At 41.3% G+C, this 27,777-nt stretch overlaps 1 protein-coding gene across 2 annotated transcripts in view; it reads left to right on the forward strand.

Moving 5' to 3' along the window:
* NET1 (neuroepithelial cell transforming 1) overlaps positions 1-27,777 on the forward strand; it is a 61,090-nt gene that overhangs the window by 25,554 nt on the left and 7,759 nt on the right. Inside the window, exon 1 of one of the 2 annotated variants that reach the window (XM_045466097.1) lies at positions 22,249-22,561. The exons of the other annotated variant lie outside the window; for it this stretch is intronic. Within the exon in view, the coding sequence (XP_045322053.1) occupies positions 22,469-22,561 (93 nt within the window). The 5' untranslated portion in view covers positions 22,249-22,468. Of the gene's footprint in view, positions 1-22,248; positions 22,562-27,777 lie in introns of those variants that run through there. 2 annotated transcript variants of the gene reach the window in all.

Consider the following 27,777-nt stretch of genomic DNA (forward strand, 5'->3'; position numbering starts at 1 on the left):
TCTCTCTCTCTCTCTCTCTCTGTCTCTCTCTCTCTCTCTCTCTGCCCCTCCCCTGTTCACACTCTGTCTCTCTGTCAAAAATAAAATAAAAACATAAAAAAATTTTTTTTAACTTAATCATGTAATAAAATTGTATGGAATTTCAAAGTCAGCTCCACAAGATTCTTGTTTCTATTCCTGGATCTTCTACCCTACATCTTTCTTTCATACAAAATCCTTTTTTTCTTTTTCAAATATTATGGTTTATTCTTTCCCTTTTTAAAAATATAAGCAATTGCATATATGTTCCGTATATTTCACTTTTCTGGCTAAACAGCATGCTGTCTTTCATCATGTGTTCTTTTTTATTTCCTTGTTTGTTTTGCTTGTGTGTTTTTGCTGTGATATGTCTTTATATAGCAAGGTTCATGTTTTCGTTCTCTTGGTTATTTTTGCCTTCAGTTTCCCCTTTTTAGCTCTTGTAAATTGGTTTATTCCTATGAGCATATTTTAATCAACTAACACCTCTTCTCCCTCATCTCCTTCTCTCCTGTTAATAAAATTAAGTAATATCTCTCGATTCTACATTGGTACATTTAAAATATTGAGTGCTTATTTTACTTTCCAAGTACATTCACCATTCTCCATTTCTTTTTTTTTTTTTTTTTAATTTTTTTAACGTTTATTTATTTTTGAGACAGAGCGAGACAGAGCATGAACGGGGGAGGGTCAGAGAGAGAAGAAGACACAGAATCTGAAACAGGCTCCAGGCTCTGAGCCATCAGCACAGAGCCTGACACGGGGCTTGAACTCACGAACTGCGAGATCATGACCTGAGCCGAAGTCGGACGCTTAACCGACTGAGCCACCCAGGCGCCCCAACCATTCTCCATTTCTTAAAAATACTTTTACCATATCTAGAAGAACAGAGCACGTAGGCATCACAAACTGTGCCGTGTACCCTGATAACCATTACTTAGACTTTAGCTCTGTGGGTAAATCTGCACGAGTGCTCAGCACCTTGTGTCCGTGCCTTCCTAGGTTGTGGATTGTCTGAAGCTCATTCCCTAGCAGAGGGGTCAGCAAACTCTGGTCCACAAACTGTATCCGACCTGCTCAGTGATTCACATATGTTGTTAATGGCTACTTTTTAAAACACTGCAGTGGCAGAGGTTGAGTGGCAGTGACAGAGACCATCTGACCTACCAAGACTGAAATATTTGCTCTTTGGCTTTCTACAGAGTTTGCTGACCCCTGCTATAGAGGCGAGTAAATGCAGAGGACTCGTTAATGGGAACAGGATTACATGAGTTACTGAATGTCCGTGTGGGTTTGTTTGCAGTCGTTGTACTTGAAGGCTAGTTCGGATGGACTGAAATCCATGACTCACGTTTTCTTCCTTGGATAAGCAAATATTTCACTCCATTGTTTTCTGCATAAAGTGCCACTGTTGAAAAGTTTCACTAAATATATACTTTTGAGTCCTCTTTTATTTTAGGAACATCTTTTCTTACCATTTTTGTCATTTTTTTTTCTATTCCACTGTTTTGTCTTCCCTCCCTGCCCTTTATACTTAGCATGGATTTTAAAAATCTTTTATATTTACTACTTCGTCTCAAAATATTTATCTCTTTATATATCTATTTTTAAACTTGTCTTTTTGTCTTTTTCTCTTAATGCAGTAGACTGATTTTTTTTGTTCTGAAATAATTTTTCTTGTTTTTTTTTTTTTCTCTCCCCTCATTTCACATCTTCCGTTCTCTACCCACCTAATTTTTGAGTTTGATGTTCTTTCATAGCTTCTATAATCTCCTTTTTGATTTTATGCTATAGACAAATTATTCTACTTCACATTTTCTGCCTTCTTATAATAGCTTTAAAGGGGATTTATGATTTTCTGTTGCTCTTTTGTTACGTGCAGTCAGTTCCCCTGTGGTCAGGGGAGGAGGAGTGGGCCCTGGCAGCCCTTGTTCGGCTTCATCCCTCCAGAGCTCCCTCTTCTGGTGTCTTCAGGAGGTGGTTTTGGTTTGGGGGGTTTTTTTAGTTTATTTAAAAAAAATTATTTTAAGGTTTATTTATTTTTGAGAGAGAGAGAGACAGTGCAAGGGAAGGGCAGAGAGAGGGGGAGACAGAATCCGAAGGAGGCTTCAGGCTCTGAGCTGTCAGCACGGGGCCCGACGCGGGGCTTGAACCCACGAACCTTGAGATTGTGACCTGAGCCGAAGTCGGACGCTTAACCCCCTGAGCCACCCAAGCGCCCCTAAAGTTTATTTTTGAGAGAGAGCACAAACAGGGGAGGGGCAGAGAGACAGAATCCCAAGCAGGCCCCGTGTTGCCAGTACAGAGCCCGATGGGGATGTGGAGCTCAAACTCCGGAACTGAGAGATCATGGCCTGAGCTGAAATACAAGACGCTTAACCGACTGAGCCACCCAGTGGTTTGTCACAGGAGAGCCTCATGCTTTCTGAGACCTTTCTTTTCTGCTCCCTCCTTTTTCTGTCTGAGCTTTTTCTGGTCTTTGCCTCTATTGCCCTGTTCACTGCTTGGACCCTCCTCCTCGCAGTTCTCAGAGTGCTGTGAGTTCCACCAGACTGCTCACCTTATTGCTTGAGAGGGTCCCTGCCCTCAGCCTGAGAGTTTGATCACGGGACCCTTCTCAGGTTAGACTACTGGGTGCCAGAGAGTGGCTCCCCTGTTATCAGGGCCGGCGGAGAAGCCCAGTCGCCTTCCCTCCGCTCCTTTGTGCCCAGAGGCTGATACCATGGGGGTCTCATAGCCGTCGCTTCGTCACTTTCTGGCAGACAAGAGGTTTGTGGGGAAACACTGCCTCTTCCTTTCGCTGTAGTCTGTGTTTTCTGTTGGCTGCGCGAGGTGCTCCAGCTGCTTTTTTTCTTTTTTTTTTTTCCGTTTACTTTAAAGAGAGAAGACCTTGGGGCGCCTGGGTGGCGCAGTCGGTTAAGCGTCCGACTTCAGCCAGGTCACGATCTCGCGGTCCGTGAGTTCGAGCCCCGCGTCGGGCTCTGGGCCGATGGCTCAGAGCCTGGAGCCTGTTTCCAATTCTGTGTCTCCCTCTCTCTCTGCCCCTCCCCCGTTCATGCTCTGTCTCTCTCTGTCCCAAAAATAAATAAACGTTGAAAAAAAAAAAAATTTAAAAAAAAAAATAAATAAAGAGAGAAGACCGGTCAACGATTTAATTAACATATTAATGAATGAACCAACAGAATGGTAAAGCCAATCAAAGGACTATAGGAAACACTGAAGTCTTCCAGTTACTGAAAGAAAGAACGGTGGAATGAGATTGCTAAATTAAATTAGATGCAGAACAGATTAGTGTCCTCATCTCCGTCTCTACCTACAAAATGTATTTGCATTGCTGTCGGTATTCAGCTCACATCTACCCTGACAGAGTTGCAGGAAACCTAATCAGTAACAGATAGTAAATCAGACAAAAGGTACGTGGCTCTAGAAAACGAGATAATCCATTGAAAGGACATTCAGGAATTCCTTTTGTCTGATTTCACGTTTTGGATATTTTCATTTATTTTTAATTCTTTCCTCAATTTTGCCACCTTTCTAATTCTGAGGTCTGCTCTTTTATAGCTAATTTTGGAATATTAGAGTTTTTTGTGAGCATGTTTTTCTACCATGCTTTTATTTTTTGTAGGGGTATTATTTTTTTCCCTTATACTTTTTTTCTTACGAAAACTTCATATGGGATTTGACTGTTCCTTTTCTGTTGGTCATTATTATGTGAAAATAGTTTTCGAAAGGAAGAATGAGTCCACAGAGCTTTTCTAGCTTTCAGACTCTAAAGCTTCCTCTTCTCTTGTCTTTAAGAAATGATAAATACAGGGGCGCCTGGGTGGCGCAGTCGGTTAAGCGTCCGACTTCAGCCAGGTCACGATCTCGCGGTCCGTGAGTTCGAGCCCCGCGTCAGGCTCTGGGCTGATGGCTCAGAGCCTGGAGCCTGTTTCCGATTCTGTGTCTCCCTCTCTCTCTGCCCCTCCCCCGTTCATGCTCTGTCTCTCTCTGTCCCAAAAATAAATAAACGTTGAAAAAAAAAAAAAAAGAAATGATAAATACAGATACACTCTGAGTTCTTCAGGACCTGTTTTCCTCCTCAACTTTTATCTAAACTTGCTCTTTCCCGTATATCTGTCACCTCTGTTCCACTCTACTTGAAATCTCTTCCCAGAACTTGCACCATAGTGTAGGGTTTTGTCTTGGAAGGGAGCTTTGAGGGTTTCTAAGCTCACGTGTTCCAGCCATGAACCCATTACTGCCACCCTTGAGTAGATGAAACCCTTTCCAGTTTCAGTTACTGTGCTCAAAATGGCCTGCCTCACTTTGCAGTGAGTAGCTATTGATAGTTTGGAGATTCTTCTGTACTCAAACATGACAGGTGCTGTTTTTCTCTGCTGATACTATATAGGTTATCATACAGTTAGTTGTTACTAGTTTATCCACAATAACTTGTATGTTTGGATTCATGGGGGTGTGTACCTTATTACATGGTGCTGTACGTTTTGACTTTGGGGTTTGGTTTTGTTGTCCTTGTTCTGTATGTTTTTATGGAAGGATTTGGAAAAATTGTAAAACTATGTCACTAACACCACCCTAGTCACAGAGTTATGTCTCCCGATGTGGTGAAAGGCAAATTCGGCTTTCCTCTAAACCTAATACAATTTTAGCAGATTTTATTGACATTGAATTTACTGGAATTATTTGAATTGCTATAATTTTTAGGATAGATCTTATATTATGAACTGATACTAATACTCATCAACTAGCCAAAAGATAAGCTTTTATTGTCGTTCAAAATTTATCAAGTTTAGGATAATAGTTACACATTTGCATATACTACTGTTAACTTCTTCAAATTGAGGAATTATATTCAAGAAAGAAGTCCTTATAAAAGTTTGGTTACATTAACCAATCCCAACTGCATCCTATGCTTTGTAGTCTCTATTTGTTCCAAACCTAAGGAATCATGTATAACTGTGATAAAGAATGAATTTGAAATAATTTATTGAATAACAACCTCTTTGTATCCTCAAAACTTCACTAGGGTTTGGTCTAAATTCTTTCTTTTATTCTTTTTTTTTTTTTTTTTTTTTTTTTTAATTCCACAAACACTTATGGAGTGCCCACAATGTTCAGTTCCTATACTTAAACTTACAGATAAGACTACATACAGACGGGAAACAAGAGCCTCTGACAAAACCCTATCTGCATAGATTACAGAAGTATGATGGTGTTAGGAGGAGGAATGGGAGAGAGAAATAGAAGATTTGGGGAGGTTTTAATTTAGAGCTGGATTTTTATGAACGCCAACACGAACTGGGGAAAACCAACCGCAGAGAGAGAAGAAGCATCTATAAATGTCAAGAATTAAAATCAGTTATGTGTAAGGAACGATAAACAAATTATTTTGAAAGAGCCAAAGAAAAATAGGAGGAATGGGGTGCCTGGGTGGCTCAGTCAGTTGAGTGGCCGACTTGGGCTCAGGTCATGACCTCGGGGTTAGTGAGTTCAAGCCCCCTGTGGGGCTCTGTGCTGACAGCTGGGAGCCTGGAGCCTGCTTGGGATTCTGGGTCTCCCCCTCTCTCTGCCCGTCCCCCACTTGTGCTCTGTCTCACTCTCTCAAAAAAGTAAACATTAAAGAAAATTTTAAGAAATATATGAGGAAGAACTAAGACATGAAGTAGTATAGAGGGTTCATTGGTCCCTTAATTTGAAGGCTGAAGATTTTCGGCTGGAGTTCATTCATCTGAAAATCAACAGGGATGACATTGTGGAGTCTTGAACTGATCTTCCACAGCATGGTCCCTCCATCTGTGTAGAAAGTGCCAGTCCATGAGGTCCTGGCACCGGGCATGGAGGCCTGGAGCAAGAGTGGGGCTGTGGAGATGAGAAGAGCAGACAGGTTCTGTCTTCATCGCTTGTCTCTTCTTACGTATGCTCTTTCTTTGGAGAGCTCACTCACTCGCCAGATTCACCGTCTGTAACGGATGACTCCCTGGTCTGAATCTTTAAGCCAGATCACAGTCCTGTTTTTCGGATCCCTTTATCCAGTTGCTTCCAAAATATAGCCTTCTAACTGGCCTCCCTGCCTGTAGCCTCTTTCTGATGCCTTATTGATCTGTCTTTGGTCTTTTCAGTACCTTGCTTAAATTCTTTCAGTAGCCACTCATTGCTTTAAAGACAGAACCCAAATGTCTTGTGTAACATGTAATCCCCACTATGATGGGTTCCCCTACTCTGTCTCTCCAAAATTTCTTTTATCATACTTCCTGTTTCCTTTCCCTTGTACGTCCTTATTCCTTTTCTTTGCCTGGAGAATGCCTGCCTATCCCCACGAGGTCATTATCTCCAGGAGCCCTTCCCAGAGTCTTACCCCTCTCCCTGTATCCCACCCCCACCAACCTGGGCTGGTTGAACCATGAACGCCCTAGGTAGGGAGAAATGAATAGAGAAGGAGTAAATGAGATTTCTTGAGAAGGAAAGAGGGTCAGCAATAAAGTTCTGATCATCACAGAAGCATTAAGCTGTATTTACACCTTGAAAATAACGACTCAGTTCTGGCTGCAGGCCAGAGTCACCTGGGGAGCTTTTGGGGGAGGAGGGGGCTGCCAAGCCCTGTCCCAGACACCCTGAGTGTGGGGGCAGGAGAGTAAGGATGGGTGACGTTGGGACCTGAGAACATCTAGGTTTTGTGTTTGTTTTTGAAGATGTCTGGGTGATTCTGCGGTATGGCCACGGCTGAAAACTGAAAATGTGACTTTTTTTTAATGTTTATTTATTGAGAGAGAGAGAGAGAGAGAGAGAGAGAGAGAGAGAGCGAGAGCGCGTAAGTGGTGGAGGGGCAGAGAGGGAGACACAGAATCAGAAGCAGGTTCCAGGCTCTGAGTTGTCAGCACAGAGCTCGTCGCGGGCTTGAACCCAAGAACCGTGAGATCACGACCTGAGCCAAAGTCGGACCCTTAACCGACGGAGCCACCCACCCAGCCGCCCCTAGAATGTGACATTCTTAAAGTTGTCTCTCTCCCCAGAAACACACCATGAAACAGATACTCTGCCAGCTCCCCCAGCCCTGTTTTCTGCCTGGCCTTTCCTCTAAATACAGCAGTTTTATTATGTAATAAGCTAAATATATAATCAGTTTGTATAATCTTTTGATGCCTGTTGCTGGGAACCATTACTTTATTTACCTCTATACTCCAGTCACCTTAGCCACATGACCTGACACATAATAGATGCTTGGTAAATATTTAGTGAATGAACAGATAAAGTAGTATAGGTCAAATAAGTGAAATAAGACTTTGGACTTAGATAAGCATGTAACGTGAGCATCGTGTTATATATTTTGATTTTGGATCTCTCACACTAACAATTTAATACCGATGTTAACAAATTGTCATGTAGTAGATCATTGGCTGTTTGTTGAAATTGTGGTTGCTTATCAAATTTGTCTCTAAGTAAAATTTTAGAACTATCTTTTATCAGTTTGCCTTACTACTATATTATGTAGAAAATTATTTTTAAAAAGGAACACAGTATTTGTTTTCCGAAGGTGTTTCTCAGCTGTTTGTTAGCAACCATAACCTTGCCCTTTTCTTTTGATAGGAAGAGTCCAAAGTGACTTTTTACTTTATTAATGTAAAGTAATACTGGGATGAGTAATACTGTGTCATATTTTATGACTAAAGTTCTTTAACTCTGATCGTCAGTGATCAAAAAACAAACCGGAATACTTCAAAAGAATGTTCTAAAATACATAAATGGTTTGTTCTTTTTCAGAATGGCCAGATTTAGGGATCTCATTTCTTATAAGTTAAATAGTATACCAAAAGGTTATACTTTGAGTATTGGTATACTCTGTAAATTTTAGGTTAAACATAATAATGAGTTACGTATATTATTCCTAATAAATTATTTTAAAAGCATTTGCAATTGTTTAGAATTATAATTGTGTTTTGTCAATTCCTGGTTTAATACAATCTTACTTTTGAGAAACCCACCTCTTAGAACCATGACTGGTAATTGGCAGTTATTCTGAGGCACAGATTTGAGTAGTTTGAGGCTAGCTGGCAGGCTAAAGCCTAGTGGCTTCATTTATGAATAGCTTACTGCCCTCCATCTTGCATTTTGATGTAACTTACGATCTCTACTGGCCGCCCTGTAAGATAACACAATAAAACATGATTTCTCTTTCGACAGAGGTCCAAAAAATAAAGCCAGCTGCTAGTATAGGTGATGAAAGTGAAGAGGAACAGAAGATAGATATAGGAAAATGGTTCTTAGCCAAAAACATAAAAGTAAAATGTAAAACAATTATTCCTGATAATGCTCTGAGAAGCCATTGAAGTATCCAGAGCTGTTTATCCTTAAGCTTAATTGTTCCTAGACCACTGTAAATCATTCCTGGACTGATAGGTGCATTTAAATGCTTGTGTCCTTTTTTAATTACAAAAGTAATACAAGGATGCACTGTCCTTGTTCAAAATGTAAAAAAAAAAAAAATTTTTAAGTTTCCTTGTGTCACCTTCATCCTCTGAAGTAACCAGTTACTATTTGATGTGTCCCAGGTTCTTTTCTGTTTATTTACGTACTTTCACACAATGTGTATAATGGTGACCTATAGATTGTCCTGTACATGTGCTACAGCTTGCTTTTTCTCTTTGTCTCTTGTCGTTACTATATAAGGCTGCCTTATTCTTTTTTGGTTGCCATATTGTATTCCATAGTCTAGAGTGTGATAATCTACTTAACCAATCCTTTAGCAGTGGTACTTTAGTATATTTTCCAGTTCTTCTATATTAAAAATAATGCTGCAGTGTATCTTCTCCTTGTGCACAAAGGAGGAACTGTTGCTATGTCTCTAATACAGATGTCAAGAAGTGGAAATGCTGGGTTGCAAGTTTCAGTTTTGATAATATTGTTCACTTGCCTTCCAATAATTTGACAAATTTAAACTTCTCTATCAGTGTATGATAATAAACATATCTCTACACTCTTCTCAATCCTGGACTTTCTTAATCTTTTAAATTTTTGCCAATTGTGATAGACAACCAGACAGAAAATTAATAAGGAAATACAGCACTTGAACATAAACCAGTTGGACCTAAAAGACATACACAGAAGAACTCTCTATCCATTAAGAGCAGAGTATACATTTTTCTCAAGTACCCACAGAACAGTCTTTAGATAAACTGTATGTTAGGCCACAAAATAAGCCTTAATAAATTTGAAAAGACTGAAATTATACAAAATATTTTTGCAATTACAATGGAATGAAACTAGAAATAACAGAAGGTAAACTGGGAAATTCACAAGTATGTAGAAATTAAACAACACACTATTGAACAACCAATGGTTCAAAGAAGAAATCATAAAGAAAGTTAGAAAATACTTTGAGACAAATGAAAACGAAAACACAACATAACAAACTAGTGGGATACAGCAAAAGCAGTGCTAAGAGGGAAATGTATAGCTATAAACTCTTACATTAAAAAGGGAAAGATCTCAAATCAGCAATCTAGCTTCACACTTTAAGAAACTAGCAAAAGACGAACAAGCGAAGTTCAAAGCTAGCAGAAGCAAGGAAATAATAAAGATTAGAGGGGGCATTACATAAATTAGGGAATAGAACAATAGAGAAAAGTCTATGAAATTAAAATATGGTTCTTTGAAAAGATCGACAAACTGACAAATCTTTAGGTGACTTAATAAAAGAGAGAAGACTCAGATACCTAAAATCAGAAATGAAAGTGGAGACATTACTACCAATTTACAGAAATAAAAAGGATTATAAGAGAGAACTGTGAACAATTTTACACTACCAGATTGCATAACCTAGGTGAGGAGGACAAATTCCTAGAAACACATAACCTCCCAAGACTGAATCATAGAGATAATCTGAATAGATCTGTATATTAAAGAGCCTGAATAAGTAACCAAAATACCTCCCAACAAAGAAAAGCCATTGACCAGATGGATTCACTAGTGAATTCTACCAAATGTTTAAAGTAGAATTCACACCAATCCTTCTCAAATTCTTCCAAAATATTGAAGAGGAGGGAACAATTATTAACTCACTCTTTGAGGCCAGCAATACCTTGATACCAAAGCCAAAGATACTACAAGAAAAGAAAACTATAGACCAATATCCCTTATGAGTGTCGATGTGGAAATCTTCAAGAAAATACTAGCAAAGTGGACTCAGCATATTAATAGAATTATACACTAAGACCAAGTGAGATTTATTCCTGCCACGCAAGGATGGTTCAACACATGAAAACCAATCAATGTAATAATCCCACTGTAACAGAATTAAGGAGGAGAAAGCCTGGTGATCATTTCAATGGATGCAGAAAAAGCATTAGACAAAATCCAACACCCTTTCATGATTTAAAAAAAATAAAACACCCAACAAATTAGGAATAAAAAGAAATTTCCTATGGATAAATGAGATGTGGCATATACATACAGTGGAATATTGAGCTTTAAAGAGGAATTCTGATACATGCTATAATATGGATGAACCCTGAAAACATGCTAAACGAAATAAACCAGACACAAAAGGACAAATGTATGATATTGCTTATATGAAGTAGCTAGAATAGTCAAATTCATAGAGGTAAAAAATATAAGTTGTTACCTGGGGCTGGGGAAAGGGGAAATGGTAGTTAAAGTTTAATGTATACAGTTTCCATTTGGGAAGTTGACAGAAGGAGATGATGGTGGTGATGGTTGCACAACAATGTGAATGTGCTTAATGCCTCTGAACTCTCCCTACTGTACTGTGCCCTTAAGAGTGGTTAAAGTGGTAAATTTTATGTACATTTCATCATGGTTTTGTTTTTTTTTTAATGTGAGAAAAAGGGAAAAAAGTAATTTGAGTTCTTTATGTCATATGGATATTTACCTCTGGTTTATTATGTATGTTGCAGTTTTGTTTTTTAGTCTCTTGTTGTTGTCTCTTGGTGGGATCATTTATTTAATATTTTTACAGTTTGAGAGTTTTAGTTAAATTTTATTTTCATCCTATTTGGCATTTTTCAGAGCCTCTAATTGTAAAGAATTATATTTATTTCAGAAATGCCTTGTGAAATTTTCTTGTTTTTAGATTATTTTCATCCTCTCACTGTCTAGTCTTTGCTTCTAGAACTCAGGAAGATTTTAGAAAATCTGGAACTATGTTTATTAACTCTTTTTTGTTGTTTCCATCTCTTTAATCTTGTATGCTTTTCTCTGGGAGAATTCCTCAGCTTCATTTTCTAGCTTGCTAATGCCTCACTAGTGTCTATTCTACTAGTTAGCTGAACTATTGACATTTCTATTTTGGCAATAGATAAAATTTTGACAATTTTAACAAATATTTCCAAGATCTCTAATTTTTTTGTTTTGTTTTCCCATAGTAGTATTTATTTTCCTTGATGTATTGTCCTCTGTTACCTTTCTAGAGGTATTATTTATATTGCTTTTAACCTCTCCTTCTGTTTGCTCTGTTAACTAATATAAAATAAGCCATAAATCAAATGAAGTTATGCTAAGGCCAATAAAGATTGTTTAGAAGTTGCAAACTTGTGAACTTAACCAGTTGTTATTACTTATGTGATTTTGTGTAAATTATGTAACCATTCTAAACCTCTGTTTTCTGTATTTAACGATAAAACTTTAATCTCAAATTTGATTCATAGCTCTTCTCCACTCTTCAGCACATTTGGCTGGCCGGCCTGCCTCCCTCCCCTCCTCCTTTTCCCTCCCCTCCCCTCCCTTCCTGTCCCCTCCCCTCCGATTCCTTTCCTTTCCTTTCCTTTCCTTCCCTTCCTTTCCCTTTCCCTTTCCCTTTCCCTTTCCCTTTCCCTTTCCCTTTCCCTTTCCCTTTCCCTTTCCCTTCCTTCCTTCCTTCCTTCCTTCCTTCCTTCCTTCCTTTATTATTGAGCTCCTACTAAGTGTTAGACACAGAGAACAGAACAAAGTCTTTGCCCTCATGAAGCTTACATTCCAGTGGAGGCATAGATTGTATCTGTCAGTGGCCCTAGAAATGTGTAGAGGAGACAGAGAGACTGCTCATCGCATATGTCTCCACTTTTTTGAAACCCAGCCTCCTCCAAGATGTTAGGCAAGGAGAGGGGAGCAGAAATAAAGTCTCTTTGCCTTACTGGATGAGATTACATGAGCAATGGCTCCATCAAATGTTGATAACCATTCCTGTGAACCCTCCCTAAATATTGATAGTCTCTTGCAAGAGTAGCCACATCTTTTGGACAACCTCTAGCAAGTAGCATACCGTGCACCCTTCCAATACATGCTGGTTTTTGCCCACCCACATGCAGTCATCCCAGCAAGACCATATCTTCAATCTCACCTCTGGGCTTTGTACTAGAGGAACCAGAAATTCATGTAGGGTGAGTGCCATCTTGGCCCACTCTCCTTCTGAGAGTTCCTAAGGGAAGGAAGGCTTGCAGAGTGGAAAGAGTAGTCTCATTTCATAGAACGATAGGCCCCCAACACGAACAGCTTTATTTCTCAGTTCTTTTCTGATAAAGTGGGGGTGGCTGTAGGGGGTATGGATGGTGCATCCCTGATCGGCCTCTAATAAGTAAGTCCTGCAAGGAAGTCATGATGAAAACACATTGTCTTACTCCTCCACTGCCCGTGATAGATTTCTCTCACCCTCAGCTGATGGCTGGTGCCGCTTGCTGATGCCTCCTCAGATTAAAAATATGGGTGTCTTAATCTTGGTTTCTCCCAGAAAGTAGAACCTAAGGCAAAGCTCATGTGCTGATATTTTGGGGGGAAATAAGGGACTGGGAAAAGGAGGAAATGCCAATACCAGAGTGAGTTGTTGACTTGGCACGTGGGTCCACGTTGCCCCATAGGGTATATACACCCTCGTATTTGCAGGTTGCACGTTCGTGATGCACTCGAGAAGCCCTAGAACAGAACACGCGATTGATACATATGCAACTGATTAAGGGGTAGGGTTAGGGGGTGTGAGGAGGAGGATACTGTGAGCTCCTTGTACTGTTCAGATGTGCTCACGCACCCCTTTAAGTCCAGTCTGTCACAGAGACTTCTGGGTCGTGACGTGCCACCATCTCTGCAGAAGTTTTTGTACACGGGAACAAGTTACAGTCCCTGCTGCTGCACAAAGGCGTGATTCAGGAACACCTTACTCCCCTGCTGCCATAACAGGTCTCCCTCAGCCTTGGCCAGCACGTCGGTGGGTCCAAGTTGCTTGCCCCACTTCATCCTCGAGGGTCTGAGCCTCTAGTTTGTTTATCTCTGTTGAGCCTTGGTGGCTCCAGAGCCAGGCTGTAACTGGGAAACACCACATCTGGGAGTGGTGGTGAGAGGGACCAATTCTGCTTCCGCCCCCTGATTCCTAGGACCAAGTGTGACGGCTGTGGAGGACATAGCACCATATATAGGCCGTTTCACGTGTATCACACTCTGAAGGACAGTGCTCCAACACTGCAGAATTTTAACCCTGAGCTGCTAGAATAGCTAACGCTTTAATAGGCAATTCCATCGTTCTGTTAAGCTGTCTGCTTCTGGACAGCGGGGTATATGGAAGAACCAGCGGGGTATATGGAAGAGCGGGTGGTTGATTACCTTTCTGTTGCTGTAACTCCTTTGCTATGAAACGGGCCCGTAAGTCTGAGGTAGTAGTGTTGGGTAGGGTCTCGCGGAAGTAAAGCAGGCACTGTACAAGCCCTGAAAGGACGGTGCTGGCGGAGGTCCTGAGGATAGAGGAGGAAATCCAGCGTCCAGTGGAGATGTCAGTTCCAGCTGGGCCGAATCATGCCCACCGTAGTAGCAGGGTCCGACGTAGTCGACTGGCCGCCACGTCTGCTCAGGCAACGGTCCCGATTTCATCGTCCCTTCTCAACTGCTGGCAGGGTGGACACTCAGCAGTGCCAGTGGTTCCCTCGCCTCGGTGAAAGGGAGTCCCTGCTGGTGGACCCGTACATATCCTTCAGACCCGCGCTGTCGCCCCTCTTTCCATGGGCCTCTTCCGGAAGCACCACGATGGCCCAGGAGAGACACTTGTTGATATGCACAGGATAAATCATTGTGTTTATCTAGTGCCTCTGAGGCACTAACATAAGCATTAACATAAGACAGAGATCCCCCCACATTGTGCACACTTCCTAGGCCCATTTATATGCCTCTTTTCCAAAATTTCTTCTCTCAGCATTTTTTTTTAATTTTTTTTTTTTTTCAACGTTTATTTATTTTTTTTGGGACAGAGAGAGACAGACCATGAACGGGGGAGGGGCAGAGAGAGGGAGACACAGAATCGGAAACAGGCTCCAGGCTCTGAGCCATCAGCCCAGAGCCCGACGCGGGGCTCGAACTCACGGACCGCGAGATCGTGACCTGGCTGAAGTCGGACGCTTAACCGACTGCGCCACCCAGGCACCCCTTCTCTCAGCATTTTTAATCTTGCCCTTCCGAGCCCCTAAGCAATTAGCCAGGCCATTCACTACTTCTCAGGAGCCTGTGTCTGTCTGTACTTCATGCCCTTTCTCCCTCCGTTTAAGCAGACGGCCAAGTAGACTGCCTACAGCTCTGCCTGCTGGAATTGTTTCCCTTTACTGCTCTGCCTGAGGATTGTCCTTAATCAAGCACCACCCTCAGCTACCCACCCTCCCCCCACCACCACCAAACGAGGAATTGAAGGGGTAATATTGGTGTGATGTACCAGGACCGTCAGGGACATCTATGTAATTTACCTACGCCCTTTGGTCTTGTTCAGGCCTGGTTCCAGACAGACCGTTCCATCACATAATCGGTTGCCACCGTACCTGCCCAACCTTGTGACTTGGTAGACTTGACCCTTTTCATTTTGGACATGTCTGATTGCATCAGTCTCCTGATGTCCCGTGGGCAGGTCCTCCGTCTTTACTAGGGCTGCTAGCACGCCAGGAGCACACGTGGTTCCCTGCCATGGAGGGCATAGCCTCGCTTCAGGGCCCTAGGGCTCTGTGTTGCAGTTCTTTTCCTGCCTTTGTCTCCCATGGAGACCCCCGGTTCCATCAGACGTGCTGGGTCACATGGCCTGTGCAGCAGGGCAGCTCGCACCACAGCCTGGACCCCGCAACCGAGGCTTCTTTTGCCCTGGATTCCACTCAAAACTGAGCATTGAGATTATTCCATTAACAGGTCAGAGCAGAATTTCCAGATGCAGCAGATGTTTCCTCCAACAGGTAGAATCCTACCTGTTGCTTTGCCCCTTCTTAGTGCCAGGGAATGCAAGGTACAGCAACTTGTTCTATACCATAGAGGGGACATCCCAGAGAGCCTCAGGCCATCGGACCTATTACAACTTTTCAAATGTGGCTGACCCAGAATTTTCATGGCATGCATTTTGACTTCCCAGGGTGTCCAGAATACTTGCCATTTTCTGTTCACCAAATCTTATTTGTATGATGTCATCAGTTTACTACACTAACATGATGTTCTGTGGATAGCAAGTCCTTTTGGACTCTGGGACAGAACAGAAAAGTTAACAGCCTCGGGACATGAAATACAAGCTGCTGTCCTTCCCACCATAAAAGCCAGTTACATTTTATCCTCCTTACTAATGGGAATTGAAAAGAACACATTGCGGGGGAGGGGGGAGAGAAGAACCCTCAGACCAGATCAATAGCCATATGCCGAATGCTAGAGGATGTGTTGATCTGTTCCAGTCAAGGACCTACATCTTGCACGACAGCTAAGATTAAAGCTACCACTCGAGTTAAGTTTACGGTAGTCCACTGTTGGCTGTCTCGATCCATCTCACTGAAGAAGGCCCATAGATTCGTTGAATGCAAATGTAGTGGAAACTATCCCTCCTGCCTGCTGTAATTTTGATGACTACCTCTGCATTTTCCCTTGGTGCGCAGCACTGTTTCTATTTATTATCTTCTCCCAGGGGTAGGGGATAGAATTGTCAGGGGCTCCCACTTGGCCCTTCCCACCATGATGGTTCTGAGAAGATTTTGGAGGTCACCAGCTGCTTTGTCAAAGCTCTGAAAGCAAGTAACGGAAGCCAGCAGACTCTACAATCTTTACCATTGCCCCCGATGTAATAGTTCGTGTTCCACCACTGCTTCACCACCCCATCTCTACCAATCAATGGCTGTAGTCCTTCTCGCCATTTTACTAATGAGGGACCCCGTTGCAGAATCTCATTCTGTGTGTCTAATCTCTAGGGCCAGTCTCAGTATTGTGTCCTAGCCAGGGTTACCTCCAGAAATCGGCCTGAGACGTGAGCTCATTGACCGTCTATTTTGAGGTGTGGTCCCAGGGAACAGAAGGAGGCAGTTAATGCCAAGTGTCTATAATTAAGCTGGTCACCACTGTGGGCAACTGAGGCTTGACTGTGCTAGAACCTTCTGAAGAGCCATGTACGATACACTGCAAAATTGTCTTGTTAAGGGACTGAAGGGGGAGCTTTTACTCACCAGCTCCTGTGCTCCATTAGTCACTGGATTAAGTGGGGTGTTAATTTCTCACACGTAAATGCCACACACCCCAGCATCCAGGAAGCCCACAGTGGGAAGCAGGAGCTGCCTGGCGCAGCTGGTTGCTGTAATAACGAAGTAAAAGTGGGCCGAGGGGACAGGGGCCTGGGCACAGGACATGGTACCATTTGTCTTTAGGTTTTGGCTTTGCTGAGTTTCAGGGGGCAATGAGAAAAATCCCACTCAACATCCTGTTACACAAGCATAAGTGATCTTACATTATTCTGGAAGTTGTTTGTTATCCTGTGTACTTGAGATCAAAGTCACCAGTAACAGCACCAATACCTCATTTTATTTGCTGTTTGTATTGTTACTGCAAAAAAGAACCATGGTTTTGGTAATAGCAAACTCCTTAGCCTGAGGTTCTGTTTATAGTCTTTCTAATAGGATAAAGAGCTGAATTGGTCTTTTTCTGAACCAAGTTCTTAGTAAAGCTTGGATACAGTTAAATTTTTAATCCAAATGATTTTTTAAAACTCAAATCTACATATAAATATATTGCTAATTTCTTTCATGCTCATCTAGTCCAAATGGAACTGCCTTTTTTGTTATTTTTGGCTGGTTACTAAATACTTTGGAACTCTTGTTTTTTAGAAGTTCCATTTCATATTTGAATCAATGCTTCCTTTTTTAGTAAGATTTAAGGTTCTATTTTTAACTGAGCTATTTTTAGTGAGATACTAGTAAGTAGTTATTTGTAATGTTGAATTCTTGAGTTTTAGAGTGGAACATAGTTTTTTCTGTTTCATTTTTTTAATGTTTATTTTTGAGAGAAAGCGGGTGCGCGCATGAGTGAGCAGGAGTGGGGGAGGGGCAGAGAGCGAGGGAGACAGAATCTGAAGCAGGCTCCAGGCTCTGAGCTGTCAGCACAGAGCCCGATGCGGGGCTCGAACCCACAGACCGCGAGATCAGTACCTGAGCCAAAGTTGGATGCTTAACTGACTGAGCCACCAAGGTGCCCCTAAAGTGAAACATAGTTTTCTTATATTTAGAAAAAGCCCTTAAAATATTTCTTGTGAACTATGGAAACTTTTCATACACTTAAATGAATTTTAAACACGTTTAATTTAGTAACATAAAACATGAGAGCTACACACAAGGGCTGAAGAAACAAATTGTACTGTTACCGTATTTATTTACAGATAAGATTGTTTATGTAGTCATCTATAGAAGGTCTTTACAAACATAATTAAAAAGCTGAAAAAAAAAAGTGGGTTGGCAATTGCATTTCATGATATCCCATGCAGAGGGCAGCAGAGAGCTTAGCTATTGTTTTCTCTTTCCCATAATATGGCTTTCCTGGCCAAATTTCCAATTGCTGGTTATTATTCCAGACAAAAGTAAATGAAAACAAATAATATCTAGACCCAAAAAAAGTAATGATTATTCTTCAGCTGTAATTAATCTAAATTCCAGAATTCTGATTTCACATGAAAAGGAGGAAAAAAGGTAAGTAGCCTTTTTCTATACAAGGGAAGCAATGTTATCTTTCTCTTTACCTTCTTCATATTTTAGGAAAGAAAGCATTGAAGGCTGCCTACAGGCAGGAGAACAGAGCTTATAATTATAACTGGTCTGTAGAGACCTGTATTCTCATTAAAAACTGGTATCTGTTACAAAGCTGCATTATTATTTCTAGAAAACTCAGTTTTTAATTTTATAAATTCTAGATTTTCCACACAAAGAAAAGACACTTAACCAATCTGTGCTTCAGTTATGTGATATGTAGTATTTATAAATCATACTTTGGGGCGCCTGGGTGGCTCAGTCGGTTAAGCATCCGACTTCAGCTCAGGTCATGATCTCAGAGTCCATGAGTTCGAGCCCCGCATCGGGCTCTGTGCTGAAAGCTCGGAGCCTGGAGCCTGCTTCAGATTCTGTGTCTCCCTCTCTCTGACCCTCCCCCATGCATGCTCTGTCTCTCTCTGTCTCAAAAATAAACATTTAAAAAAAATTTTTTTTAAATCATACTTTAATAAGATCCTAATAACATTATGAAACAGTTGAAATAGGATCTCTTCTAAAACTTAAGCAACTGGAACTATTTTGCTGTCTTTTTACTTGCCTGCCTTGTTATAAAAAGGCTCTAAGGCAAATAATGTCTCAATTGTTTTATGATTTCCTTCTCTGTAAAATGTTGACATTTATATCACAAACATTGCCTGGGACTAGTTGCCCAGCTCCCAGAGGACGACCAGTTCCGGCCTCACATGCAGCGTGTACCACACGTGTGCTCGTGGCAGGACATTTCCAGTCTCACCTGGAAAGTGGGTGACAGGAGCTGCGAGACCAGTTTCAAGCCTGTCCAGCCATTGATTAACTCTGCAACTTTGGGCAAGTTTTGAGACTGTCAGAGTCCCGCCTTCCTCCGTCTGTAAAATGGTGCTCATAACACATACTTCATAAAGCTGGCGAGGTAAGATTGTGCAGGAAACTCCTGGCACGGAGTAAGGACACAAGTTTCCCTTCTCTTTTTTCACTGCCGTTCTGCAGTTTCCTCCTAAGAAAACTGAGGAGGATGAGTCAATGATCTCAAAGGACCTTTTCAGCCCTCTGATTTCGGGGAGCATTGTTAGAGTCCAGAGTCTCTCTGGCTCATCACTCGGCGCATGTCGAACATCTCGTGTTCGTTGTTGCTTTTTTAGATGCTATCTGCAGTTGTCTAAGTTATATTTAGATCACGACCCTGAACATTCGAAATGAAACAAAGATTTTAGAGTTGGTGAGCTGGGATTTTTGTGCTGTGACTGTCACCGTTAACTCCCATTTGGCTCCTGTAGGCTCTCTATTTTTACATTTATGAGACTTCTCCCTTTACATCTTGGGTCCTCAGCTGCAGGAGAGAAATGAGAGGAATCTCTTCTCATTATCTTGGCCTCACCTCTGTCAGAACTAGACAGAAAAACAGTGGAGAAAGATGTCAGGGAAGAGACCATGAGATCACCCTCGCAGCTTCTTTCCTGACTGTCAGCTGTGTGCAAGCCCCGTATCCCCTTATGAGGCTCAGTGACCATCAAGTTTTGGCCTCGCTTGCATCATTTTTGGGCCAACGTAGCCAACGAAACCAGACTGCTGGGTTCTAGCCTGGCCCCTCTCTAGCTCTGAGAGCTCGAGCAGGTGCGTGCTGCCCATGATGCTGTCTGCACAGCCGCTCCCGAGGCCAGCTACGTCACCCACACGCGTGATCAGGGGGTCAGGTAACGAAGGGTAGGCGGCGAAATATTCGCAGTCACCATTAGTTTTTTAAAAAGGCTCAGAGCCAAAAGATGAATTATCATCATCTTGAACACAAATTACATTGGTGTTTGCAGAGAGAAGAGCAGCACCGATGCCTCCTGCAGCCCTTCGTGGGTTGTTTTCTGCAGATTGTCATCATACGTGGTCTGTGCCCACTATCTCTTCTGCTCTCTTCACTCTTCAGCCTCTGTAATTGATCTCCTGTCCTCAGCCCACTGAACCAGCACACTCGAGGTCCTCATTAAACATGTCAGTACCAAATCCATGAGTCTTTTCTTACCCTTCTTAACCTTTTTGCTCAATGAACACCTTTTCGTCTGCTGGCATCTTGTAATGTTTCTTTTCTGCTGACTTTTCCTTTTGCAAAAGTCTTCTTCCCTTGGCATTTCTCCAAAGTTGGATCCTTGGGCCCTTGTTCTTTTTGTCCAGATTTTTTCTCCCAAGCATCTCATTCACCCGTAGCTTCCACTCTGATCCCTGTGTATGTGACTCCCCAGGCTAAATCTGCCCTCTGGCCTCTTCCACGTCCTTGTCCAGCAGTTCCAAGCCCTAGCTCAGTTTTTTCATTTCTTGCCCCACCTCAGACTCAGATCTAAAATGAAACTCTGAATTCTCTTTCAGAGCTCATTCTTCCTCATTTCTTTATATGCATTAACTGTTACCCCTCCTAACTTTAAAATTGTAGGCACCTCTGACTTGTGCGACATACCCTTTTCCTTTCCCACTGTCCCTGCCTTAGCGCCAAGCTCTTGATACTGGATTGTGCTTTTTGCATTGTGTGTCCAGTCATCCTTCAAAGCCTCTGAAACGCCAGCTTACAATTTAACTTTCAGTATCTGTCACCTACTCAGTAAAACCCTCTGCTCGTCCCTGTTTACCCACAGCCCATGATCACAGTCTGGGTGCTCACTCCTTCATGCTCTTTTGGGAAAGCCTTGCACTTTTCCCTTACCTGGACCCGTGAAGAACATAACAGGGCCTTCCAGGTACCACTCAAATAACATCTTACAGCCTCTCCTGTAGCATCTTTCCCAGCCCCGTCTCCCCCCGGAAAACTGCCAGAAGTGGTTCTCCTGAACTCCTGTGGCACTTACCAGCTAACTGTACCACTTCGGAATTTTCGCAAGCTTTTATTACTTATCTCTTTGTGTAGGCTAGTTTTACATAATGGTCTGCTAGTACTTTAGAGCAGATGTGAAACCTACTTTTTGTATCCCCCACATAATCTAAAATAGTGCCTTCCACATAGATTTCTCAGACTTCTCTCGTCCTAATAAATTCTAAGAATAGAATTTTTTTTTTTTGCAAATCACTGGCATCATCTTCACAGTAGCATCTAGTTAAGATAAAATCCTACCTTTCAAGATAGAATACAGTGCTTTCTGTTGAGGAAGAAAATCTTCTTAGCACACCTACCAAACCATCATAAGTAGTGCTTTTCCCCAGAGGAAAGGATTTCGACTACAAAGTTGGAGACTGTTACTGGCACGTGACTTAGGGCAAGTTAATTCACCTCTGCGAACCTCCTTGCTCTGTCTGTAAGGTGCAAGACATTTTAAGTAGCTCTCGTGAGTTTTTTAAATTTCTTTAAATGTTTATTTCTGAGAAAGAGAAAGACAGAGTGTGAGCAGGGGAGGGGCAGAGAGAGAGGGAGACACAGAATCTGAAGCAGGATCCAGGCTCTGAGGTGCCAGCACAGAGCCCAACGCAGGGCTCGAACTCATGAACCAGGAGAACATGACCTGAGCCGAAGTCTGACGCTTAACCCCTGAGCCACCCAGGGTCCCCAGTCTTGTGATTGTTTTAGGACTATATCAAGATCAGTTAATTCAGAATAGAGAAGGACCCTGCTAGTAGAACGAAATCACCTTTTTTTTTTGTATTTATGTTAGAAAACATGTTACACAGATAACAAAGTTTTTAAAACATAACAGAAAAAAAATATCTGCCTCCAAGTCTGAGAAATGCTGAACTTTAACATCTTAGGTGGCCCAGTTCTTTACCCATCGCCCTGTGGAAGAGTTACGTTAGGAACGGAATGAACTGAAGTGTGCTCACTGCCAGTCTTAACAAAAAGTGGTGGCAACTGGTGGAAAAGCTTAATCTCACAGTTGTGAATATGCTTGCACTAAAAGGACCCTGAATAGTCAGGCTTTTCTTTGGTATATGCACTTAACTCTGAATTACAGTTTTCTTACTTGAAGTCGTCAAGTTGTCCATACTGAATTCCTTTCTAGGAAATAGGGTTTACAGGAAAAGTATCCCTGTCTGTGGCTAAGTCCTAGAGTAGGTAACGTAGATCAGCAATTAGTTGCCCTTCCGGAATGCTTTTTAAATCAGGAAAAGCCTTCTATTAACCCAGTTTCCTTGGACTTTCCCGTCTTACTGGAGAAATTCCCAACCTCTTAGAAAGCTCTCTCCTGCGCAGAGAAAAGGGAGAAGCCTAGGTGCGCCCAGCAGTCAGCTAACTGGGGTCACGTGGCCGTAGGTGCCCGCCCACCGGAGCCGGTCCGCGGTGGGCCCCGCCCCCGGAGCCTGGAGGTCCGGGCGCCTGCTCGGTGCCGCCGGCAGAAGCAGTCGTCTCCACCGCCGGGACGGGCCTGGGCAGATGGCTGCCTGGGGGTGCCGAGCACTCGGAGGACCAGCCTGTGTGCCGGAGTAGGGCTTCGCTGTAGGGCTCGCTCGCATGTGGATTAACTCCAGAGGTTTTAGGGGATACTTGGGAAAGCATGGTGGCTCATGATGAGATTGGAGGTCTCCTGCCTATTAAAAGGACTATCCGAGTCCTGGATGTTAATAACCAGTCCTTCAGAGAACAAGAGGTAAGACCGAAAGAAAAGATAACACGGAACTTTTAAGATTTTTAACGATATGATTTTAAACTTAACTTTTGATCTGAGTGTTGAAATACATGATTTTTATGCAAGTGGGAAATGCGTCTGGCTCTATGGCTTAAGTTTAGAAACTACTGTGCGGATAGGTTTAGATGCAGCACAGCTTGAGTGTGCACAAATTTCTACAGAAAGAAAAAGATTGTGAGTGTGCACGCTGCTAAATTTGGTTAAATTGGTCGCTTTTCTGATGCTTAACATTGTTCTTTTTGCCTTGCAGTTAGATTACCTAGTCTGAGGAACTGCTTTACAGGGTAAAAGGAAAATAAGAATCCCTTGCTTGCAAGTTCACGCTCGTGAACAAATTGCAACCAAAATGCTATCAGACCTAGTGCTTATTTTTCTTTTTCTTTCCACATCTAATAAATTTGTTGTGTGCAGTTTTTTGTTTTGTTTTTTGGTTTTTTTTTTTTAGAAAGAAAAATATGTTAGAACATTTAGACCATTGAATCATTACTTAGGTACTTCTCCCCTCTTAGCTTTAATCGTCTAAAGTCACTGCGGTTTTTAAAAGTCTTTATGAACATTTATCAAAATAAATCATGATTTTCGTGCCATTTTATTTAATTTTGACAACTGATTTAATTTTATATGGATATTCTATTTATACTGGTTACTACAATATATATACTGTATGGTATATATACTGTCTTCTCACTTACGTGATAGAAATAGTGTTCCTGGGGGCGCCTGGGTGGTTCAGTCGGTTGGCGGTCGTACTCTTGATCTCAGCTCAGGGCTTGCTCTCAGGGTGATGAGTTCAAGGCTAGCTTTGGACTCCACACTGGGTGTGGAGCCTACTTTAAAAAAAAAAAAAAAAAGAAAGAAAAGAGGGGCGCCTGGGTGGCGCAGTCGGTTAAGCGTCCGACTTCAGCCAGGTCACGATCTCGCGGTCCGTGAGTTCGAGCCCCGCGTCGGGCTCTGGGCTGATGGCTCAGAGCCTGGAGCCTGTTTCCGATTCTGTGTCTCCCTCTCTCTCTGCCCCTCCCCCGTTCATGCCTTGTCTCTCTCTGTCCCAAAAATAAATAAACGTTGAAAAAAAAAAAAAAATTAAAAAAAAAAAAATAAATAAATAAAAAAAAAAAAAAGAAAGAAAGAAAGAAAAGAAATACTGTTCCTGTACTCAATTAACTATATACTACTTCTTTTTTTTTTTTTTTTTTTTTTTTTAATGAGCAGCAGGCAAAAGTTTATTCTAGCCTAAGATAAGATCACAAAGTAAGAATAGTATGAAAGCTCTCTTTACAGAGAGGGGGCATTCCAAAGCGATGCCCCAGTTGACTATATACTTCTTGTCTCAATTGTGGTGATAGTTTGTGGCTGTGTCCTTCTATCAGAACTTACCAAATTATACATTTTAAATATGTGCAGTTTATTGTGTACCTCAGTAAAGCTGTGTCTCATGCATACACCTTGTGGTAGTTAAAATAGCTGCCCACTTCAGGAATTGTGCTTTTGTTTGGTGTACTTTAAGCTTTGGTGTTTGTTATGGTTTTGGTTTTCGCTTTTATGTTTCGGTTTTCTCAAAATGTGTAAGCATTTCCTTTGAGTAGAGCAAGTCCTACAGGGTCATCAGTGTAAATACTGAAACTGATCGTATTTCAGACCATCAAGAACTAGCCTTTTTTGTTGGTATCAGACACTGGCCATGTTACTGGCACACCTTTATTCCAAAGGTGGAAAACAACAGGAGTGTTGTCAGGTTTTTAGTACTAGCAATAACAGCCTTAAATAAATGATTAAATTTGAATAAAAAAAAAATTTCTATTACTAAGTAGAAAGGGAAGAAATCCTATGTGATCATAACTCTTTTATCTTTTTATAAATAATTTTTTCTTTTCAGTTTTCTTATTTTAAAGCTCTTGCCAAATAGAGGAAAAGGTTATTCATCCAATAAACCAAACAAATAAACCCAGATTTAATACTTTTTTTTTCTTTTTAACTATGGTTTTGTTTTTTTGTTTTTTTTAAGTAAGTGCACCCAGTGTGGGGCTGGAACTCACAACCCCAAGATCAAGAGTCACACGCTCTACCGACTGAGCCAGCCAGGCGCCCCAAACTGTATTTTTTTTTTAAGTGCCTTGATTTGGTTGACGGTGGAAGAGACCTTTCAATCTTATCCTCTTTTGTGACATCATTAGTAGAAAAAAACCTTTCTCCAAAAAAAAAAAAAAAAAAAAAGACTGAGTTCACAACAGAATTTTTCTATCTTTCTGCTTTTATATGCAAGATACATCTCAGTAAGAGACTTCAAATCCATCTTAACAATTCTGTTTACAACTGGGTTATTAAAATAAATTGATTAAAAACTCAGTGTAAGAGTAGATATCCTAAAATAAAAGAATGCATGCAATTGCCTGGCTAAACTAGATAGTCTGGTTAAAACCTAACCTAAATAAACAACATAAATTTATGTTCGAGGGTATTGGGGTATTTTTCCCTTTCAGTGAACTTTGGCCCTGGTGAGAGGTTGGCTCCAGTAGAAAGCTCTTGAGTGTATAAAACTTGTTGGTATTCCTTGTTTATTCGCGTAGATTTTCAGATTGTCTTTTGAGGAGGGTGCATAGTTTCCCCATTTGCACTCATTCTTTAAGTTTTTTGTATTCACTGTAACACTGTTAACAAACAGCACTCCAGAACAAAAATAACAGCAGTATCGAAACCATTATGTAAGCCTTATTTTGAGTGATGGTAAGAAAGGTAAGACCCTACCCTCTCTTCCTTCATCACCTCCGAACACTGGGCCTGCTTTCTGTGTGTGCAGAGCGGCGCACGTGGGTGTAATACCAGTTCTCGAAAAACTTGGTCTTTGAAATAGTTTTGTGACAGTGCACATGTTTAGGTTCTTAATAACCAAACCAAGATCATTAAAATGGTTCATCTGGACCTCTAAAGAAAAACTCCTTTTGGTTATAGCTTACATGGGCCAAATCCTATGTTTCTAAAAGGGAGGTTTTTGTCCAAGCCTTCAGGGTGACCCTATAATATAATAGAGGAAGGTCTAATCCATATCACTTTTCCACAAAAGTTTTCTGTATATTTTTCTCAAATACCGTATGTGTATCCTAGAACCAGAAGTGAGCCATATTCAGCGTTACGACTTTACGTTTCAGCTACACTTTATAAGTTACTAAAATTTTTCATACTCTTGAAATATGTATGTTAAAAGTTTGTGTTGTGTCTCCTAAATATTTATCATCTATGTCCTTTTAGTAAGGCAGTAAGGCCTTTACTTTTGGATCCCAGAAACATGTGTGAAAAGTACAGAGGTGTCCTCCCCTCCCGCCCCCCACACCCCAACCCATATTTCCTGATTTAGTGCCGTACTACAGGGACGTTTGAAGAGTCTCCTACTTGAGTGACTGAGCTAGCCTGCACTCTTACCAAGACATTTTAGATGAGGTAAACTCAGGAGACTACCATATCCTCTGAAGATGTCACATCGATGGCCTTCTGAAGGGCTGCAGAACATACTTAACCAGCACATACTGCTTCTGCACATTAATAACTTGCCACCCTAAATAGACCACGGAAACAAAATCTATATCAATTTCAGAAAGATGCTTTAGATATATCTACATTTAATTATCTGAATCTAAATTCTGTAGTTTAAACCTTAAATACCACATAATTTTGAGTTCCTAGGAAATTAACAGTTGAACATAACTGATCCTATAAAGAAAAGGATTTTTTATCATTACCTTGATGTTGTGTAATAAAATAGATACCAAAAATCTTTTCCTCCCATCCGAACTAACTCTTCTTTTCAAATTCATTGGGAAGAGCACCTTCCAAAGATGCTTTAAATTGAAATTAAATATTTTGTGACTTAGCAGAAAGTCAACTTTGTTCTGCTTTAAACGGGGAAGAGGAATTAACCTCTGTTTCCAAGAAGGAACAGAACTTTCTGACAGCTGCTTTGTTTCTAGTTACCATTGGCCTGTCTTACTTTGTGAGGAGGTAATTATATCTCTGTTCAAACAGAAGACTCTTTGTGCCGTCTTCACTAAATGGAAAGGAATGCCTCGTGCAGGACCTTCTGTCGTGCATGTGTCACTTGAGTCTTGCACAGATGTGCGTTGGAAAGGCGTTCACACATGTCCTTGGCCTCACAGTGCGTCTGCCATTTTCCTACATATCTTGAAGGTTTCTTTTTTAGTGCATTTAACATTTGCACGTGAGTGGTTTTGTATTCAAAGTTTTACTTTAGGATTAATTCTTTTGGTGGGGGAGGGTCAGTTTACAACACTACCTCTTACGTCCTTCAAAGACCTGCTCTGATTCTCTCCACAGCCTCCTCACTCCGTAAGTCACGCTCCCTTCTGGTATGTGTGTACCTGCGGGTGTATACCTGCGGGAGCTGGCTCAGGTCTCCTTGCCTCACTGAATATTCAAATCATTGGAGCTTCTTTCTGGAGGATTTTGACTCTTTCTGCCATTTTGTTCTTCATTTATACTAAAGGAATTATTTTTACTCCATTTTCTGACCCCTTACTTTAGTCATATCAAAGAATTTTTAGAAAGAATTTTCATCTGCCCTTTTTAAATGCTAATTTTTAAGTGTTGTCTTTATCTTTAATTTTAATTTTATTTTCAAGTGTATATTTAATCGTATGTCCTTCTGAACTGTCAGCAGAGTTATTTTGTCAAGTGTGCCACAATTGTCAAAAGCACCAAATACAAACAAATAATTACACCCCTCAGACATGAAAAAGCTAGAGCTGTGGTATGATCTGATGTCCTTTATTTCAGTACCTGTATGAGTCACCTGATGGTATGCCTCCATTTTCCTAGAAGTAAAGTGAGAGTAATACAAGCTGTAAAAAGCCTTGAGATCCTTGAATATCAAGTGATGTTTGCTAACCTATTACAAACAATACATGTAGAACAATAAGTATTTCTTCTAAAATTGTATATATTTTTCCTTTAAGTGAATAAATTGTTTGAGAGAGAACCTAATTATTCCAAAATCCCAGTGTTTGTGTACTAAGTGGAAATATTTCTCAGAATGTTCGTAATAGCAGAAATGTCATGTGTTCCAGGCCCCGTTCAAGCCATTTAAACATATCTTACTTACTCTTCATAACAACTCTGGGAGAGAAGGTCTAACATGAGCCCCACTTTACAGATAAGAGAACTGAGGCCCA

Source organism: Leopardus geoffroyi, chromosome B4 (genome assembly GCF_018350155.1).
Source record: "Leopardus geoffroyi isolate Oge1 chromosome B4, O.geoffroyi_Oge1_pat1.0, whole genome shotgun sequence".
Lineage (NCBI taxonomy): Eukaryota > Metazoa > Chordata > Mammalia > Carnivora > Felidae > Leopardus > Leopardus geoffroyi.